Genomic DNA, 21,076 nt, shown 5'->3' on the forward strand with positions numbered 1-21,076 from the left:
TACACAAACAATGGTCTCCCTCTTCTCTTTCCACTTAAGGATAAACACATACATGTAGATATGCAAATATCAACACTGGGAAGTTGTCGTTGTAGTTCCCTCTTAAGAGAGAAAGCAACAGTATATACCCCATAATAAAATGTGAGAAGTCTTACATGGGCCATTGTCGAAAATTGTGAACAACAGCTTATGTAAAGAGTCAAATCAGCAAGTACTTGAAGTATGCTTTTTGTATGCAACGGAAAAACATACTGTTTGTGAAATCTTCTGTATGATCCACTGTTTCAAAGTATGAAGAGCTATAATATTTTTACCTGTTTGAAAATGCACATAAATTCACTTCTGTAATGATCTAGAATGGATAAGTGCAGAACAACTTCCTCTGAGTAGAGACAAGGTGCTCTTGTGAATCATGCTGAAGAATCATGTCCCGAAGAATTCAGACAGGGACACAGGAAGCTTGGCGTCCTCATTTCCCTTGAAACATTTGTTACTGTGTGAAGAACCAAAAGCCCAAAACTGAGCAGTCTCTAAAACGTGGGCCTTTTTCTTTGCACTGCAGTGTTTCAGCACAACACATTCTTTCCCCTCGAAAAAACAAAACAACTCGCCAACGTCCAGACGTGTGCTGGAGATTTCGCAGAACATCGGCATCACAACCCTTTTCCGGGGCAATTCCCTCGACTGCGCCCCGACACCGCCTCAACTCCGCCAACACCACCCCTGGCTCGGTACAGCATGTTCCTCGTGGAGACCGGGCGGGAGGCTTTGTTTGTTGGAACGCCAGATGGGCCGGGCACACAGAGAGTCATTAAGACGCAGCGATGCCCACGTTCACACGGTCACCCAGGGCTTGGCACCAGACCACACCGCCTGCTCTCTCTCCTCGCCTCGGCCATCCCAAACTCCCCTCCCTCGTTGTCTCTAGTCTTATGTTCCGATGGTGGTCTGCTGATTGCATGCACTCCAGGCTTTTTCTCTGTCTGCTCATTTCTCCTTGGATGATCATTCCCTGATTCTCACATACAAGGATAAACTTGATGCACCTGATGATGCACATCATCATTCTGCCACAAATCAATTCCCCCAGAGTAACACAGTGAAGAGAATGCTGTGTCCATTTTGGTTCCACTTTCTTCTTTGTCGGTGCCTGTTTTGCTCCGTGCCATTTACCAAGAGTGGTTGACATTTGTTCCACACAGCCTCCTTACGTTGCCCTTATCGAACCCCCAATCTGACTTCTCCACTCAGATGCTCCTCAGAACTTCCATTAGCTGGATTGTATTAGTATGAGACGTGGCTGGCCCTGAGCCGGAGGAAAAACTCTGCCTCCAGACCTCAGCCTCTCGTACACGAAGAAAGAAACGTTCTATCCCCAGAGAGACCAAAATAAACTAAACATTGGGATGAGGGAGCTGAGAGACAGCACCCACTACTTCAGAAGGTTTATTTGGGTCCTCCAAATAGGCCCAGGTGCTTCTTTGTTGGCTTGTTTTTCGAGGAGTACAAGGAGAAGGAAGGGGAGTTTTCCGGAATCCACTGTATGTCACCCGGAGTTTCCAGAACCCAAAATAATGATTTCTTGTCGATTTCCTCTAAAGGACAAGCCTTTCAATGCATTTCTAGCCACTGCTGTTCAGTAAGACTAGCTCTTCTCTGATCTCTGCAATGTCTGGACATTCAATGGCAAAACAATAGATGTGAACAAAGTATTTGTTTAGCCTTGTCCGTTTAGTAGTACAAAGACACCCTGCTTTCTGTTCAACTGCATCTCGTCTTTCATCGCTTTTCTTGGGAACGAAGACACATCTTTACAAACACATCTGTTAACGTTGATAGGGCCGCCACTACATGAAAGGAGCAGGGTAGGGTCAGTGGTGGTCAGCAGAGGTTTGAAAGAGTCCTCCAGCAGCTCGGACTGGCCAAGGACAGGACAGGCATGCACAGGCCAGAGTCTTTGATTGTGCCCTTCTGACCTGTCTGAGATGCACATGGGATGACAGGGTCTGGAGATCATTTGGTCGCAAAAAAGGGGAGACCCCACCACCCCTCTATTGCACTCCTCTTCCCATCGCTATCTCCTGTCCTAAACCAACACTCTTCCTCCTCTCATCCTACCATAACAACACCCCCATCACACACACAGTCCTTCACACCCTTCGCCCCAACTCACTCCCTCGCTACACACACACAGCCCAGTGGGATGCTGCAAAGCCAACGACCTTCCACTGAGAATACAGTCTTGATACCCATCAGGCAGACAGGAAATTCCAGCATTATTGAGAGTCCACTAGGGAGCCTTTTCATAACCAGGGACACACTTGCCTACACACGCTCACACGTACACACACTTGCATGTACACACGCACATATCTGCTTATTCCCTAGTGCCCACCCCCAAACCACACTGGACTGGGCTCATTCAAAACAGCAGTCCACACAGAACAGAAACATGCACGCATTCTTTTTTCTACACATACAGTGCATCCAGAGTTTCATTCACCCTTTTATATCCTCAATTTCGCAACTAATCACAGACATAGGCCTATGCATACACACACACACACACACACACACAATCAGCACCACTACTGCTGGAGGACAAGCAACCTTTTTCTAAGCGCCAGCTGGAAAATGGGTCATTCGGTCACTTCCAGAGTGCGCTTCAAGGGAGAACACGATCACAGGCTTCCCTTGCGCTGTCCCCACGAGAAAACAGTGCAGAGCTGAGTCACCCTCAAAAACACGCATGCACGTAGACAAACACAAATCGCAGCTTTTGTGTCTCTGAGAAAATGTTTAAAAAAGCATCCCCATGTGCCCTTGTTATTGTTGGCCAATTCAGGTCACGCTTTATTTTAAAGGCCGAGTTTTACAGTGGCAAATATGCCCCCATAAAAGCATTTGTCTATCTAAATGAAGTATTTATTGCCTTCAGAGACCCAGGGATCCAGCTATTTGAAGGAAACAGACATACAGTGTAACTAGGGTGGGTTTGGAAGGAAACAGACATACAGTGTAATATATATATATAGGGTATATATATATAGCTATATAGATATAGGGTGGGTTTGGAAGGAAACAGACATACAGTGTAAGATATATATAGGGCATATATATATATAGTAGGGGTGTAAAGATTAACCGATACGTATCGTTATCCGTTTTTAACGTGTAAGATACGGCGATACATCGATACGTGAAGCCCCGTATCGGAATAAAACTGAAATGATCCGGTCGTTATATCGATTTACTTGTTACGAATCGGTTCACAACCTTTTCAGTTGCACTACTAGCTACATGGCAAATTAGTTGGGCATCCTTGAAAGGTCTTGCCCCCAAGTATTTCATTTAATCACCTCGGAGGCGGAGGTGCAAGGTTGTTGGATTCTCTTTACTTATGAGTCACTTCCTAGGTTTGTTTGTTAACCACATCTTTCACTTCCTGATTAGCTGTGGGGGTTGAAAGAACCTAAGTCACTGTAGCACATGTAAACACCAATCTGAAGTGCTAAAAAAGAGAATAGTCTCTTATTAGAACGGGGTTTCCCTTTTACTAGGATGATAATCTAACCTAGCCTCTGCAAACACGATCAGTACACAAACACTCATGCAACACTGTACTTCACCTGTGTAAATACAACACCAACGTTATGCAACTCTACCAGGAAGGTTCCTAGAAGAACTGACATGAAGGGTTAAATTTAACGTTTCCAGGGAGGGCAAACTGCAGTGACAAGCAGATGTTAGTGGTCAATGACCCAAATCCAACTGACTGATGGAGACTTTAAAATTGGAGCTTACAGGAAACCAAGGATGGCTCTTGGTGCTTATTATATCATAAGCTATGAGTTGATGGACATACAGTACGTGTCAGACATGCATGGTGTATATGAAGTGGTCAGAGACATTGGTAAAGCATGGTATTCATGACGTGGTCAGAGACATTGGTAAAGCATGGTGTTCATGACGTGGTCAGAGACATTGGTAAAGCATGGTGTATGAAGTGGTCAGAGACATTGGTAAAGCATGGTGTACTGTATATGAAGTGGTCAGAGACATTGGTAAAGCATGGTATTCATGACGTGGTCAGAGACATTGGTAAAGCATGGTGTTCATGACGTGGTCAGAGACATTGGTAAAGCATGGTGTACTGTATATGAAGTGGTCAGAGACATTGGTAAAGCATGGTGTACTGTATGAAGTGGTCAGAGACATTGGTAAAGCATGGTGTATATGAAGTGGTCAGAGACATTGGTAAAGCATGGTGTATATGAAGTGGTCAGAGACATTGGTAAAGCATGGTGTTCATGACGTGGTCAGCCATGGGTAAAGCATGGAGGGCAGAGTTCAGAGACTTCAAGGTGGACTTCTCCTCACCTGCCTGCTACTGAGCTCTTGCCAAATATTTACTCTGTGCTGAACGGCAGCTCAGCACGCTAGCACAACCACCCTGCCCTGTCCCCATCCATCTTGCACCTGATGCACTCAACACGTTTGTCGTCCCAAGATTCCTAAGCTCTCACTTTCCCAAACTTGAGATAACACTGTATATGTGATTCCCCATACAAACGTTTCCACTTTTAGAGGCCACAGGTCCTCTGCCAAGTGTCAGACAAGGAGCGTGGCAGCGTCCAGATTGGAGGTTGGCACAGGATCTGCTCAGATAAATGACACTGTGGGACTTACGTCCACTCATCGACCATTTTGTTCATTTCTGTCTCAACCTGTGGACTCGAACTCTCAGGTCCTAAGGCAGAGGAGCATCTGGATTGTATGGTGTGAAAAGGCCTGTGTCTTTAGCCGGCAATAGCTGGCCTACATCTAGACCACAGGCCAATAGCCAGCCCACAGCACCAAAATGCAGATAATCACAACTAAGACTGCTGTTAATCAGAAATAAAACACACAACACAGAACACCCCAGCTGGTTTATGAGAACAGCTGTTAACCGCCAACGAGCCTCCTCAAATCAATGTTCATACCTCTCTGACCTTGTTAAAGCTGATCTAGCTAGCATGCACATTGAGGTAAATTCCTGGCATTTACTGAAGCAAAAAATGTGTCAAAGTCAACCGCTATCTCCTATATGGACACACATGGTGAGTAGAACCACAAAGTATGAGTCAGTGATCAAGCTCGATAGCTGATAGCAAAACCATTAGGACAGTCAGTCCAGTAGAGGTTGACCATGTTTTGGTGAGGAGAGAGAGGGAGAGAGAGAGAGGGGGGGGGGGGGGAATCCCTGCCTGCCTGAGCTGAGCACTACCATGGAGCACTCGCTGGCAATCCTGCATCGTCTCCAATCATCCAGGCATGATGGCGGGCACCCCATTGCTTAAAATTACGGCAACCCAGACAATAACAGTGGTCTCATGATGGTGCCACAGCAGGATCTTCCATTCAAATGGTGTGTGTGTGTGTGTGTGTGTGTGTGTGTGGGGGGGGGGGGGGGGGGGGGGCTGCATCCTGCATTCTTGTCATACCGACACTCTCCCCGCAATGCACACAGAAGCATGAAGACTGAAAAACACATTATGTATATTTTTCAAAACACTAAGCATTTGCATTGTAAGCATTGTAAGCATTTGTTCTACAGGGAGAAACATAGTTGCTTTGGTTTGGTCAATAAGGAGGTCTGGCAAAACATTCAGAGAGACAGCTTTACTGCGGAGGCTCACCTGTAGTTGCAACAATTGGGGCTTCCGAGGTGGCATGGCTGGAAAGATCACTTGAGTAAGTGCCCTCATATCCCAACACTGCAGAGATGACGAGTCCACGTAGCAGCAGTAGCACACCATAGGAGAAGTAAGTCATTGTGGACACGGCTTGAGGATCCTTTCCCAGTATAACAAGAGGGTTGATGGAGGCTTAAATAAATATAGTTTGGCTATAAATCACACAATAGTCTGTCTTCCACTGGCTGTGGTTTCGTTTAAAAGGTAGATTTGACAGCTATAGTCGAATGTCTCTTATCGCAAGAATGGAACGTCAGACACAGTTGTTAGCTAAAATCCAACGAGTTTGAACACTAGCGATAGGCTATTGTGACTTTGAAACACACAACAATGTACGACGAAGACTACGTTAACATAATCTTTCACTGTCTATAGGTTGTTCTTTAAAGGAAAGATATACATTGTCATTCTTAAAAGTAGCCTAAATATATACACTTGAAATACCTAGAAAAATATATATCTATCTATCCACTATGCCATCTATCTACAATGTTAGGAACGTCGAAACGAGGGTTTAAGACTTAAAACGACATCTGAAAAGAATAAATAAAGATACTTTAGTGGCGTTCTTTACAATACAGAGACGTCAAAGCATTTCACGAGCAGGATATGGTAGCCTATTTTATCGAAACTTTCATGGGTAGCTTGTCGAGGGAACCGGTGATCTACTTTGGACTGTTTGTCAAGTCAGGTTCCAGTGAAAAAGTGCAAATGTTACGTGTAGGTTACATCCACGCTAAAGAAACGTTTCACAGAAAAGAGCAACGACAAAATACAATTTTGCTGTCAACGGGATGCGTCAATGCGTTTTAAAGTGCCATATTCCAATCCGTAAGAGTCGGTTAGGTTAAAACGAGCAATAGTCCTTGGACTTCCATATACACACAATATAAAAATATTGCAGTGTCTTCAGCATACTGAATGAGTGGTGTTCACGGTCCTCCTCCGCAAATTAAAGTATAGAATCCAGTCAGCGATTTAAATCGCACTTCTGCCGATGCTTTGTCCCCAAACCCGTCCAATCTTTCCGAATCCCGGTGCGTCTGGTGACCAACCATACGATACATCCAGACAAGTAATGCACCAAATAATTTAACGTCAGGTTTTCATGTCTTTTACTAAACACATCTGTCCGTCTCGCCGTCTTCGCTCATGACCGGCTGATGCACTAAAGTCGTGGGGCGGAAGTCAGTATGCAAATCATTTTGACATCAGCGACTCGTTGGCTACAAATACTGCTTGCCTGTGTAAGTCTGATTCTACAGTGAATGTAGTCTAACTCAATAACCTGTGTTTTTTCTTAATGTCTTGGCTCAGAGACTAATATGTTTATCCCAGTTTATGCGTATGAAACGTTGGCAAAACGAGGAAGCAGATTCCGCAAGACCTTTAGTGGTGCATGCCCTCATCGGTGTGCGTAGGAATCGCCTCAACTTCAGCGATGAGGATGTCCCTCTCCCGGGATAATGACACGGAACCACCTCTGTCTATTGTTTGCCATTTCTGTTTACGGTTTCATCGCAATACACTGCTGCCACACCACCAACCATCCATATTTTCTCCCCGGTTGATACGGCTATTGGTCAAACGCCCCCGATTAATTCGGCGATTGGCGCAAAGCTCCCAACATGGCACAACGCGATTGGTTACTTTGACACATAATGGAACGTTTTTGAAAACGCACTAAGCGGGAGTTTCTCCCGAAGGTTCTCGTAGGCGACACTATGAGCCTAGGTATAGCGCATCCATTGCACACAGAAAACTCAAGTGATTGCGTGAATAGGCAAGTATTTTGTAGGCCTAGGGTTAGTGCATGTTGCAGCAAGTTGTAGGAGGTGTAGGTTAGAGGAACCAAGCGCATGGGTCTAGCTTACTCTTATAGTTTTGGCATAGGCTTACATTTCAAATTATTTTAATGGGTTGGGCAAATGATTATAAAAACGATTAAATGATCACAATGATTTATTTCTATTCAATATTTTAACACGTTTGTCAAGTAGGCTAGGCCTGTTACAATTGCATAAAGCTATGAATATGGCTAAGCTTAAGGTTTCACATATTTATTGCCATGTAGGCTATGCCTAAAAGTGCCGCAAGAACAATAAAACCGATTAATAATTAGTCTACTCATTCACTTTCAAAAAGAAACATTAACAAAGTCGCGTGGCATGGTAGGCCAACATTGGTAGCCTATGTTAATTATGCGACACAAATGTTAGCCAAATAAGCCATACAAATGTGCCAAAGAGTAACATGATAGTTACATCTACAAGATAACTTTCAGCAACAACTATATCCAACACTAGACTATGAATGATGGTTTGAGACCGGTTCTGCTGCATGCTACACCCACCAATGGCAGCAGTGGGAATTGTACCAAACAACAAAATGGTCAGCACCAGAAGGCACTCGGTCGGTCGGACGTTTAGAAGGGCAGCCGGATCATAGGCAGGGCAGAGTGGGGCGTGGGAGCCGAGGCAGACAGGTGGCAGATGTAACCAGCACAGTCGGGCCGCCGACAATCCCAAAGTGTGGCAAGAGCAGGGAGGGCAGGAAAAAAACCGACGCGCGGCAAAATTTGATATGTATCCACAGAAGGAAGGCTGCCAACTCAGTACGCTTGGAGTGGGAGAAGGAATGTGAGGGTGAGTTTGGTGCCGGGGCAGAGCGAAGGAGAGGATCGAGGGCCCCGTGCTACCTGTCAATTAATGATGATGACATTCAGGCACTCGGTGTCCCAGTAGGCTAAGCTGTCATGTAGAACACTGTGTAGTCTAAATACATTTGCTTATGCGATGATCAAATTGTAAATGGTTTGGGACTCGAGGTCTGAGGTCAATAGGCTTAATTAAAAACAATGAACTATCAGGACAGACAGAGGCATGAAAATAAGAACATGCAAGTTCTTGGGAAACCGCTCAAATATGTCAAATGCATTAGTTATTTTATTTGGGTAATTAATTCCTGGCATTGTCCATGTAATGTAAAGTGATGCTGACATGATATTTAGGCCTACTGCAATATAAGGCATAACAAAATGGCTGAAATCAACCATCAGCTAATAATAAATAATAAAACATCTATATATAACATATGACACATGTGATCAAGGCATGGGACAGTTATTGGTAAACAATTCATATTTAACGAAATAAAAACAATAACACAACTACAAAAAAAATCATAGTAAATAAGTGTAAGGAATTTAAAACAAGTCGACACCAATGACTAAATGCTACACCCATCGCTCACCTTTTGGTTTGCATGGCGTCACCAGGTGTTGCATATGAGAAAGCATTTTTTTCCTTAAAAAAATGGAAGTGTTCTTTGCCAGCCAAACCAGTGATAAGTCGCATATACCTGCGGTGCTGCTTTCAGTCTGGCCAGGATTGCAACTGGTTCCCATCAAGTGAAGTATGCAGAGTGAATATTGACAAACAGCTCATAATGAAAACAATCTCAATCTCAGTACACCCATATTAGCACATATAGCAATCAATACCTGTACAAGAGGTGAACCCAAAGAATAGGCTGGCATCCTGACAAATACCGGTTGCTGAATTATATATTGGTTACTGGAAAAGAGCAAGGTTAGATACCATATCTGGGGGGTACTACCATGTTAAGTCATAAGTCAAGCACCAGTTACTGTCTGTCTGAGAAAGGCATTTCTTTTTTCTAACCATGCAACAAAAACAATCTACAAAGCTGTGTACAGTATACATACAATCATCTAGAAACTTTTCATTACAGCTTACTATAACATGTATGTAGGTTAAAAAGAGACTTTTTGGCCAGAAATACAACATTAACCTACAAAAGAAAAATCTTGGGGGTTCAAAAGACCAAGCTGTGTGACAGAGTAACTGAATTTCTGGCAAAATGGAGTGGTGGCTGGTACAGCCCTTTGGATTAAAGGAAAACATCCATCATGGAAATAAAATCTATCATGTTTCTTCCCTTTCTCAATTTTGATGATTATCAGCAATGACAAAGCAGTGGTTACTAACATTTAAATAACCCTTTGCACTTGTTGTGCAAAAAGTAAATTATATACAGTACATTGCTATGCCACATGAAATTGGTCAAAAGAAAACAAGCTTTGCTTTGTTAAATGCAAGGAGTTTTTCAGCTTCTGCAATTGGCGATGCATGCATTTTGAGCTAGTTATGGAGCATTGGCAGATGGATGGGGGTTTTCAGATGAGAATGCAAGCTGGGGGAGGGTGGGGGATGGGGGGGTCAAGTTTGGGGTAAGGCATACAGCAGGGTAAAATGATCCACGCGTGGCAACAGTGCGAGTGAGACAGCACCGGAGCGGGCGCAGGTGGCGTGACACATGGTGTGCCCGTGTGTAACGAGGGTACTATGACAGGCGGTTAATGGCTTGTCCCTCTACGACCAGCCTTGGACCACACTGGGAGGTTTTGGTCGTTTGCGGTGTCCTCCTCCTTGTTGTCCCTCTCCCCTGCGTTCCATCGTTTGGTGTGGAGCTGGCGTGAGGGATAAAAAGGAAGGCATGCGGCGTTGGCGTGGGAATGGCTCTGAAGACTTAGCCTCTTCCCCTCCCCTGCCTCTCCCCCCTCATCTTCTCTTGGTGGGTTAGATAACCGTGGCGAAGACGAAGATCTGGATCAGGGGCATGACCTTCAGGGTAGAGAGGTCAGCAAGGACGGCCTGCGAGAGATACAAACCAGCGTCAGGGGGGAGGGGGTTTGAGTTTGGCCTTGTGGGAGGGTAATAGTAGGGGAGAGATTGAAGGATGTCAGTCACACTCTGTAAACGTGTTACTTACTGGCAAACACAAAACAGCGCCGTGTGGTCAGTGAGAAAAGCCAAGCGCAGTGTTGATAAGAGAGGTGGATGGACAGAGACTGCGCTTTGCTTTCTTTGACTTCAGTCCAACGTAACACAGGTGCTTCAGCAGCGTGACAGACGGGTGGCGGAGACAGTAGTCGGAGGAGATGTTGGAGGTTGTCTTATTCCTCCGCTCCACCTTTACCCCCACCGCCACCACCCCCCTCCCCTGGTGAGTGCTGGCCTTTTGGGATTGTGGGATTAAATTTAGGGGGGCCTATCGTGTTTACAGAAAGGCTCTAATATTTCAGCCCTCAGGGCTCGGCGGCTATAAATACAAGCCCCCCAGTCCGCCTGTTATGATACCTTCTCCAGTGTACCAGGTGGTACATGAGCAAGCAAATACTGCCAGCCAGCATCTCTATGCTCGCCTCGGCAGAGGATCCTCGTGCGTCACGGCGGATTAGACGCCCCCAGCCCCCGACCACCACCACCACCCCACACTGCCCAAAGGCAAGGGGTGGAGGCTCGTATTAACGTTTACTACAGCTGTCAATCTGAAAGTCGGCCATGGCAGGAGCTGAACTTGTCTTTGGGGTTTGGTTGGTGCAGACTATGGAACAATTGCATACATGCATTAAAACATGGTGGGCGAAATGTTTTGTTTATTTGTAAGTTTATTCATGTTTTGCCACTGATGCTATGAACCAGTATGTTTAATTAACCACCTGGCATTTGAACTTGGGTTTTTATTGACATATGTACGACAAAGTTATGTCATGTAGTTAATGTCTCCTGGTATGAATACGTGACTGGAGGAGCTCAATATTGCATTAACCTTTTGATGCTACCCTTTGAACCTCAGGGTCAGAATACATGATTGATGCTGAATGAATAAGTATACAGGAGTGCTGAAAAGGCAAAGAATGGTTCTTATAATAGTGCCCCTATTAAATTATTGCCGATAGAGGTTTTTTCTTTCTTTTTTTTCTGTTGGGGGTCAGTTTTAGAATTGGCCAGGCAGCGTTTTCAAGACGTGCCGGTGGGAGACTGGGTTACTGGTGCTGGCCAGGGCCCAAACTCTATTTATGTCTCCCCCCTGCCCGGCCTTCCACCTCCAGTATGCATACATACATACACACACACACACAGACACTCACTCACTCACTTACCTCAGCAGAGGCCAGTGATGTCACTTCCATCAGGTTCTCGGCTCGGAAGGCAAACACGGCAGCCGCCAGAACTGCAAACCAGAGCAGACCTTTAGCAATTAGCCCATTTCACAAGATGCCGCTGAAACTTCAGCTCTATCGCTACTTGCCGGCTGTCTGCTGTCAACAAACAGATTAATTAAACACGCAGCAATTTTTCGCTTTGAAAAAACGCGTTGAAGTTTGTCTAGGTTTAGGTTTGAAGGTGTAAACGAAGTCGTAGAAAGTCACTCTTCTACAGGAACTACAGGAACAGGAAGATGCTTTACCCTGTGAGGTATCATTAACCTCACTTCAAACCCAGAAATTCGGAAATTGTGAAAAGGGCTAATTGACAAACATTCTGCTACTAAAGGTGTGGCCTTCAAGCTAGCCTGTGTTGAAGGGACAGTTTGTCATTAACTATAATTTGGTGTCCTAAAAATGACACACTAACTAAATATTTAGAATTGAAGGCCCCCTCATTAACATGTAATGATACAACACTATTGTTAAAACATAGCTGGCTCAAGGCCCTTACACTGATTCCCTTTAGGGGAAATAGATGTAGTAGCAAGGATTTCTGGCCTTTTACTATAACTATAAATACAAGTAAAAAAAAAAAAAACATATTAATACCATATTAACTGCCCTCGTGTATTATCTTCATAGCTTAAGAAATTTTGCAAAATCAATGTGTAAACCGCGGCTAATAGTTGGGAAATTACGGTAGCTACCCCACATGCCATTTGAGTCCTATGAACATTACTAAAAAATGAATCTAATGCAATCACACCTTATTTTATCCTTAATATCTTCAGGTGCATTTGTTGCAGAGACCTCAAATATTGGCTCAACATTAATAAATAATGATTGGTGCCATGTGGATACAATAATGAGTTTACAAGACCCTCAATATCACTAGTTTTGCATTTTGTTCCATATCTAGTGCTTTGTAAAAAACGAATGGGCATGCAGTATAAACTTTTAACGGTCCAGTCTTGCGGAGAAAATTTCTGTCTTCCATGTATGAAAACATTGGAATTTAACAAAAATATTTTACAGGTCTTAGTTTTGGGACCTAAATATTAGGTAGACAAACTTTGAGCAAAATATGAGATGGTGCAGCAACTATTTTCCTGGATTTTGTCTAAATTGACATGGAATGACTCCCATGTGACCCAGAGTTCTATTCCAAAAATTGACCCACCTGCCACAATCTCTAGTGAGTCAAAGCCGAGGACACGGTCCCACAGCAACAGGAGCTGGTCAGTGGAAAGGTATCCCGAGAATGCACGCACCATCCACTTGAAGGCTATGGACAGGCTACACCATACATACATAGAAACACACACACACACACACACACACACACACTTACAAATTCCTTCAACCTCCAAGCCATCTTCATTTCAAGTATGCATATTGCTCAACAGCAATTTGTGAATTCTGGCTGTGTTTGCAGCTTTTTCACACTAGATGGTGCTGTTGTGTAAGAAAATCTGATGGATCGCTCAGTTTTGCATAGTGTTTTAGAGTACATCCTATGGGTGGCAATTTGGTAACTTTGCCAATTTTAAGTGGGTGAACTGGTATAGCAGGCCACTTGTAAGACGTGTGTGTGTGTGTGTGTTGTAGTCTTGAATTTCCCCTGGGGATCAATAAAGTATCTATCTATCTATCTGTACTTACGGCTGGGCACCGATTTCTCTGAGGTGGTAGAAGAGTTGGGGCAGGTGAGCCTGCAGCAGTCTCTCAAACTGAAGACAAAGGGACACAATACCCTACCAATACAACACAAACAACACACACACACACGCACAGCATTTACATTTATAATACTTCTGCATTTCTATAAAACACAGTTGACAAGGCACACTAACAAATGCACAGTGTATTTCATTATATGTCTCTCTTTACACACACACACACACACACACACACACACACACACACTGTACTCTGTACTCACTGAGGGGTGGGAGGAGATGGAATGCAGTCTGAAGAAGTAGCGCACGTACATCTCCCTGAACACACCGTACAGCCTGGACGGCTCGTTGTACAGAAAACACAAAGGGGCCACTGAAGGACAGACACACACACACACACACACACACAAGCATGCATACATGCACACACACACACATGCACAGATGAAAAACACAGATATAAACATATCGTGAGACTTAGCAGCAGGTATCTTTCTCCAATAATCTACTAAACCGAGGAGAGGCTTGCAGTTGAACAGAAGAGATCAGACATACTCACCATACATGGAGAAGCCATGAAAAGGAATAACACCTGGAACAATCATGATTTCACAAATGAGGACCTCTAAAGCATCAACCCAAGAGCACTATTCAACACAGTGTGACTGATTTGGCTGCAACATGGCATGTAATATGTGGCAAACAGATTGGGCGTCTAACAGTAGTGTGCAAGTGTGCCCTGTATAAAACAGGGCTGCCCATTCTTCTCTATGCCAATTTCTTCTATAAAACAGGGCTGCCAATTAGTGATTTGGCTTATTTATTTATCATGGTAATAAAATGTAGGGCGGAAAGATTTAGCATCTGTGTATAATTCGATGAACAGGTGGCGTATGCACCAAGCATCTCTTACCATTCGGAGGATAAATAACAGCATATCCATCCTCTTCTGTCTTGCCTGAAGGACAAAGAGTAATACTGATCCTTTTTTTATATCTCATTACAAATCATGGACTCTACAACAGGAAACACAACCGTGCGCACGCACACACATACACACACACACCGAATGCATTGAAATATACATGGAGAATCAGGGAGTTAGCTAAAAAAGAAGTTAAGTACACATTTGCATAATCCCTATTCATTAGTGACCTTGAGAAACACATATGGCAGGGCCTCTTGACACACACCCACGCACAAAAACACACACGAGAGACACACACATAACACAAGTACCTGTAGGTAGTGATTACACGTCACTGGCCTGATTGACTTACCTTGTATGTAGGACTTGGGCGGAGTGGCACTGTTGTAATTGAAGTGCTCAAGCACCGTTGTGTCACGTGAAAAACACAGCAAGATCTGAAAGGGCACAGACACAACACACACACACACACAGATACACATAATCACACAGAGAGAGAGAGAGAGAAAATACACAATCATACAAAATACAAATGGCCTCCCCAGCAGCAGGGCCTCTATTTCAGAGTGCTTTGACAGCTGACATCTGAAGCGACCACTCGTTGCGTGACCCACCCAGAGCCATTATGCTCATGCGGCATATTTTACAACAGCTTTCTGCCCCCAACACACTCATTCAAGCAATGGCTTCATGCCAGGCAATGCCAGTTTTCATCTCACCCACACAAACACACACTCGCACATTACAGAGACTCTTTGCCAACTGACGGGGTGCACAGGATGTGGTGTGCCGTTCGTCCGTCTACTTGCTTTGGAGACAAAAAAAAATGGCTGCACTTTAGAGCACTGAATTCCCAATCATGTCTCGAGAGCATGCAGGATTCATCAGAGACAACTTTAGCCTAATGGATGGTGGGTGATGAATTGGGAAATGGGACATAATTACAACATTGGCATGACTGGACACAAGCACTTGTGTGTCTGTGAGTGAGTTTGTGTGTGTGTGTGTGTGTGTGTGTGTGTGACCATCATGTCACCAGATGTAGATGGAGAGAGTGCAACTGCCTCTGCTCTGAAGTGAGTTATGATTACAACCCATAAAAACATTATCCACATGCTTTATTAAGACTCCAGCAGGCTTGATTAATAGTCTGATACACACTCAGGTCATTGTATTGGTTTAGTATAGTGTGTACGCCATCTGTGTGAGAAGCAAGTGTGTGTGTGTATGTGTTTGATGTGACATAACAAGAGGCCCTGGTGAGTGAAGGTCTCTTGCCCCTCAGGCTAACCTGTTACCTCCAATCTCTAAACACCAAGAGAGCACATAGCAGACACATAAGCACAAACACACACACACCACTGTATAAAGAAGTGCCTGGAGATTATACTAATGAGTGGCAAGACAAAAATATTCACTAAAACATTTTCCTTCGAACAATGAGTAAACTCGGTTTGATCACTGCTCAAATATGTGCCATCACAGTATGTATAGGCCATACCAGAGCGAGATATGGCTGCCTGCATTTTTTTATCAGGCTGAAAAATTTGGCTGGAGTTTGTAGGAGCGATTCTGCACAAGTGGTTTAGTCTAACTGGTGCGTTTCTGTACACACAAACTGTATCCAGGCAGACTTGTGTTGCCTTTGTATACAGGCAGCCAAATCAGAGGCAAGTAGCAGAGTAAGTATTCCAGCGTTGTGTTTAGATTGAGCAGGCCCAGCAGATACTATTCAATATCTGGGAAGTGTTGTATGCGTGTGGGTGGGGGGGGATCTGTGTGTGATGTGTGGATGGTACTGTACGTATCTTTGTGTGTGTGTGTACGATGTCAAAACGCTCAGAGTGACAACCTCACCTGATAGAGGAAATCCTCAAACACAAAGTAGTAGTCATCATTACTTGCAGTCAGCTTCACATCCTGTGGAGAGAGAGAGATCAATAAGGTATCTATCCTCCATTCTTTACATACACACACACACACACACACACGCCACACATGAATACAAAGGGATTTTCAATTACATCAGAGATACATACAGAGATGTGTCAGTTAGTTTGCAGATGCTATAATGTCAAACCCATCATGTCCACAGAGACTGGTGTTGCACACATCACACATTTGATGGAGCAAATGCTGTTAACAGGTCTTAGAGATTCAGATGCGCAGCTTACCCTTGTTTACATTTTACAATCCTTAGGCTGCATCCACACTATTGCGTTTTTGTTTTGCTTTAATTCCATCCACAAACACGTAAACTTGCTATTTCCAAATTGTGTCTGTGCAGGACACCTGGGTCACATGACCATTTGCACAAATCACATGACCATTCACACAATTGTCAGCATAGTGAAATGCAAACAGCAGCAAAGGTCTCTATGACATTGTTTGCAGATATTTGCTGATTCACTGTCCACATTAAAACGCAAATCCAGAGATTTCAAATGAATACAGGGGCAACCATGTTTTCAAATCATTTAGCTTCAGGAAGTCAAAAACGCATAGTGTAGATGAGAGGCAGAAACGTAACAAAAGCTTCAAATCCAAACGAAAACGGAATCATGTGGATGTAGCTTTAACGAATACCGGTACATAACAAACGTGTTTTGGAATCAAACGAAAACGGGATTGTGTGGTTGTAGCTTTAATGAGGCTACATTCATTGTGTGGATGTAGCCTTAATTAATACAGCCACCAAAGAGAAAAAATACTTTGACAAAGAAATAAGAGGGGCACATCAGGGGCTTGTATCATGTCCTGGCCTTCATCACCAGATTGATCACTCCATAAACATGTTGTTTCCTCTGATCAAAGCTGGCACTGGGCACTGACTTCTCTGCATTCTGTTTCCCGACTAGGCTGGGGCTCCCTCTCTGTCTGCTCGTGTTTTACATTGTGTTTCTCCCATCCTGATCTAATTTAGGAGTGCATTTGTTATAAGCTTCATAAATCTTTTACGGAAAATTACCGGCAGCTCCCCCCTCTCCTGACCCAAGAAATGATGAGGGCTGAATCATTCTTCTTTGCTTAAAAAAAATTAGAAGCTAAGTGATCTGATATTTACCAAGCCATCCAGGAATCTATTATTATTTAATATTCTGGACTTCCCACATGATTTACCCGAGTAAATGCAATATGGAACCAGCACGGATGTTGTTTGGCACACAGTTAATATGGAGTAAAACCAAATGGAGAAAAATATAATGGGCTCTGTATTGTAGAGAGACAGTGAGAGAGGGGAAGAGAATACAAACACAAAGATTGAGAGAGAGAGAGAGAGAGAAAGAGAGAGAGAAAGAAAGAGAGCATTAAAGGCATCCAATGCAGTTTTGGGGGTTTTGTGACAGGGCTCCCCCTGCAGTTGTGGAGTATGTGTATTTTACACAGCTGTCGTAAATACCACTCATGGTTTGCACCCTGGACACGGAACATGTGGATTTGATTGCAAACTGGCAAAGATAATTTCTGAAGAGCCAGGTCAGGAGAGCAAGTTGCAAGGCTGGTTCTCTGTAGAGGGATAGGCTATGGCTGCAGAAGGGGCGCAATTTTCCCTATTACAAGTTAGTTTACCATCATAATTCAAGGCTTTGAAGCTGAGGATAAAGGTAGCTTTGAAGGTAAAAAAAATAGCATAGGATGACTTTAAAGAACTGATATGGGGGGTATAAATGTTGGAATGTGTGTCCACTCCACACACCCACCTTATAGATGAGGTTGTCCACCAGCAGGTCATGCTGAATGACCCCAGCCTTCAGCTGCTCATAGTGCATGATGTCCTGGTGAAAGATACAGAGATGGAGATCACAAACTGGTTGAGGATCAGCACAGCACAGCAACCTTTGTCATACAACCCCAATTCCGGAAAGGTTGGGACACTGTAAAATGTTACTAAAAGCAGAATGCTATGATTTATAAATCATGTCAACCTTATATTTAACTGTGAATAGTTCAAAGACAACATATGAACTGTTGCTTCACTTTGTTTAGGAACTGAGGAGACCAGTTGCTAGAGTTCTGAGGATGAAATGTTTTCCCATTATTGCCTGATATACTGAAGGATTTCAGCTGCTCAACAGTCTGGGGTTAGATGTTTTTCATTTCTATGATGCATCCAATTTGACATGTCTGGACTGCAGGGAGGCCATTTTAGCACCTGAACTCTTATTCTGTGGAGCCATACTGTTGTAATATGCAGAATTCATGTTGCCATTGTTTTCCTGAAATATGCATTGTCTGGATGGCAGTAAATGTTGCTCAAAATTATTCAGAAATAATTGTGCCAGATGTACAAGATGCCCATGCCATAGCCACACATGCACCTCCATACCATCATAGATGCTGGGATTGAACTGAGCACTATAACAAGTTGGAAAGTCTCTCTCCTCTTTAGCTCAGAGGATACATTGTCCATGATTTCCAAATAAATTAAACATTTTGATTGGTCTAACCACAGGACCATTTTCCACTCTACCTCAGTCCAGCTTAAATAAACTCGGGCCTTAGATAAGGTGGCCGAATTTCTGTATCATGTCTAAATACAATTTTTTCTTTGCATGGTAGAGTTTACACTAGCATTTGTGAATGGAGCATCAAACTGTGCTCATAGACAATGGTTATCGGAGGTTTTCCTGAGCCCATACAATGTTTTTTTTATGTAGTAACAGGTTTGGTTTTAATGCAGTGCCATTTGAGGTCCAAAAGACCACAGCCATCCAATATTGTTTTTCAGCACTGTCCCTTGTTTTCAAAGATTTCTCTGGATTCTCTGAATATTTAATAATATTATGTACTGTAGATGATGAAATCGCAATTTCAAGTTAAAGGAGAATTCTTCACATAGATCTATGTTTCTGGAGGACACCAAGTACTGTCGGTATGAAAAAAAAAAACAGTATTGCTGCAGCTAACAGCTAGAGCAGCCAGGCAGCTACAGTGCTGTAGCAAAAACCGTGACCTTGAGAAACGGAGATCTATGTGAAAAATTGCCAGAATTCTCCTTTAGGTTTTCCTTTAAGAAGCATTATTCTTATATTGTTTCATTATTTTACCCACACAGGTTTAATCAGAGTGATGAATACCTCCATAATTTTACTTCTAAGAGACTCTGCCTCTCTGGGATGCTCTTTTTATAACCAATCACGGTACCGGTTAACCTAATTAGTAGTGAAATAATCATTAATTATTACACAACTTTTGCAGCCTTTTGTTGCCCCCTTCCCAACTTTTTTGAGACGTGTTGCTGGCATCCAATTCAAAATTCGCTTATATTTTCCATGAAACAGTCAAATTTGTCATATTCAACATTTGTTGTCTATGTCCTTTTTGCAGATAAATATGGGTTTACGAGATTTGCAGATTATCACATTCTGTTTTTATTTGCATTTTACACAACGTCTCAACTTTTTTGGAACTGGGGTTTAGCATCATTCATCAACACCACCACCACCACCGCCACCGTCATCATATATACTGACTGACACAACCATCATTCTGATAAGCATTATATAACACTCCACCTCCTCCCCATCAACCATCTTGTTGATATGGCCAGCATCCTCATCCTTCGCGCTGTGCTCATTATGTATCCCCAACAGGACTATTAAAGGTGCCATTACTTATCATTATCAACATGATCACGGTATACATAATAAGCTAACATCATTATCAGGGTAACAAAACAAAATAATCAGACCATCAACTAGCCTACTGTTTGACAACAAAAAATTGGGAACGTATTTTTAACCTCTCCCTGTCTTCCAAGCCAGGCAATCGCCCTGCTTAAATAAAGAAGTTAGAATTACATCTCCATCCAAAAAATTAGGAAAGTATCCTGGTTGGACAAGCTATGTCCAATGTTTCTCATTTGGAAAGGACTCACTATCCTTGCTCTTGTCTGCAGAAATAAATCACACTCAAATGGAGGACAGCAGTTCAATAACACTAGTAGAAAACCTTCTATCCATCATTCCAAATTACTAGAGGAAAGAGAGACAACAGAAAATTAGAGAAAATGAGAGAAAAAGATAAAGACAGAGAGATCTGGTCTGTGTCTCATATGAGTAGAGACTGGGGGAAACACTTTATCGCTTCTCATGTCTCTGCATAGACTCGTCATGCTCATCATCGTAGACATGGTCTGACAGCATTGTGACCCATTTAAGGTCATCATTTTGTGTGTTTGTGGGTTTTTGTGTATGTGTTTTGTACAACTTTGCGTGTGTGTGTGTGTGTGTGTGTGTGTGTCGAAGCGTGCACACATATGTATGCCTGTGTTTGGCAACCAGGAATACGTGGCAGAGTCGACTAAATGTCAGCGGTGAACAGCGCAGTCGGAGCCTGACTGTAGTGAGGGTTACAGAACGCAGCCCAAAGGCCCTCGGTCGGGAAGTGGTAAAGAGACAGAAAGGGGTTCATGTCAGGTTACAGAAACTGGGTTTATTAGCGGGAAATGGCCTTGGTCATGTCACCTGCGTATCCGTTGTACTGTTTGAGACGGCCTTCGGCGAGTGGAGTGGAGGGGACAGGGGGAGGAGACACGGACGAAGACTAATGAAGACATATTAGTCACCTATCACAGAGCCCAATCTGATCTGTGCTCCATGTTTATTGGAGCGACAGCAGAGAATAGACAGAGTCTCGTGGGTGAGGGTCAGCACTTGAGTTTGGACACATGGTTACTCTAAAAAGGATGTTACCCCTCGAGAGGCTTGGACTG

At 43.5% G+C, this 21,076-nt stretch overlaps 2 protein-coding genes across 3 annotated transcripts in view; both read right to left on the reverse strand.

Annotated features, from left to right (window-relative positions):
• The window catches only part of stim2b (stromal interaction molecule 2b), a 59,541-nt gene extending 52,286 nt beyond the window's left edge, over nt 1–7,255 (reverse strand). The window contains exon 1 of one of the 2 annotated variants that reach the window (XM_076289366.1): nt 5,682–7,255. In XM_076289366.1, coding sequence (XP_076145481.1) covers nt 5,682–5,817 — 136 coding nt within the window. In that variant the 5' untranslated portion in view covers nt 5,818–7,255. The remainder of the gene's footprint in view (nt 1–5,681) is intronic. The other variant, XM_076289365.1, reaches the window with a different exon arrangement.
• Nucleotides 7,256–8,661: 1,406 nt separating this feature from the next.
• tbc1d19 (TBC1 domain family, member 19) overlaps nt 8,662–21,076 on the reverse strand; it is a 30,822-nt gene continuing 18,407 nt past the window's right edge. Inside the window, exons 12-21 of the mRNA XM_076289369.1 lie at nt 18,063–18,137; nt 16,219–16,281; nt 14,714–14,798; nt 14,347–14,391; nt 13,993–14,025; nt 13,697–13,806; nt 13,417–13,508; nt 12,935–13,050; nt 11,707–11,777; nt 8,662–10,414 (exon numbers count right to left, since the gene is read on the reverse strand). Coding sequence (XP_076145484.1) covers nt 10,340–10,414; nt 11,707–11,777; nt 12,935–13,050; nt 13,417–13,508; nt 13,697–13,806; nt 13,993–14,025; nt 14,347–14,391; nt 14,714–14,798; nt 16,219–16,281; nt 18,063–18,137 — 765 coding nt within the window. The 3' untranslated portion in view covers nt 8,662–10,339. The remainder of the gene's footprint in view (nt 10,415–11,706; nt 11,778–12,934; nt 13,051–13,416; nt 13,509–13,696; nt 13,807–13,992; nt 14,026–14,346; nt 14,392–14,713; nt 14,799–16,218; nt 16,282–18,062; nt 18,138–21,076) is intronic.

This window comes from Alosa pseudoharengus, unplaced genomic scaffold, assembly GCF_046254945.1.
Source record: "Alosa pseudoharengus isolate Yale_2024_CS ecotype anadromous, Long Island Sound unplaced genomic scaffold, YU_APseudo_1.1 YU_APseudo_1.1_scf_17, whole genome shotgun sequence".
NCBI classification, from domain to species: Eukaryota; Metazoa; Chordata; class Actinopteri; order Clupeiformes; family Clupeidae; genus Alosa; species Alosa pseudoharengus.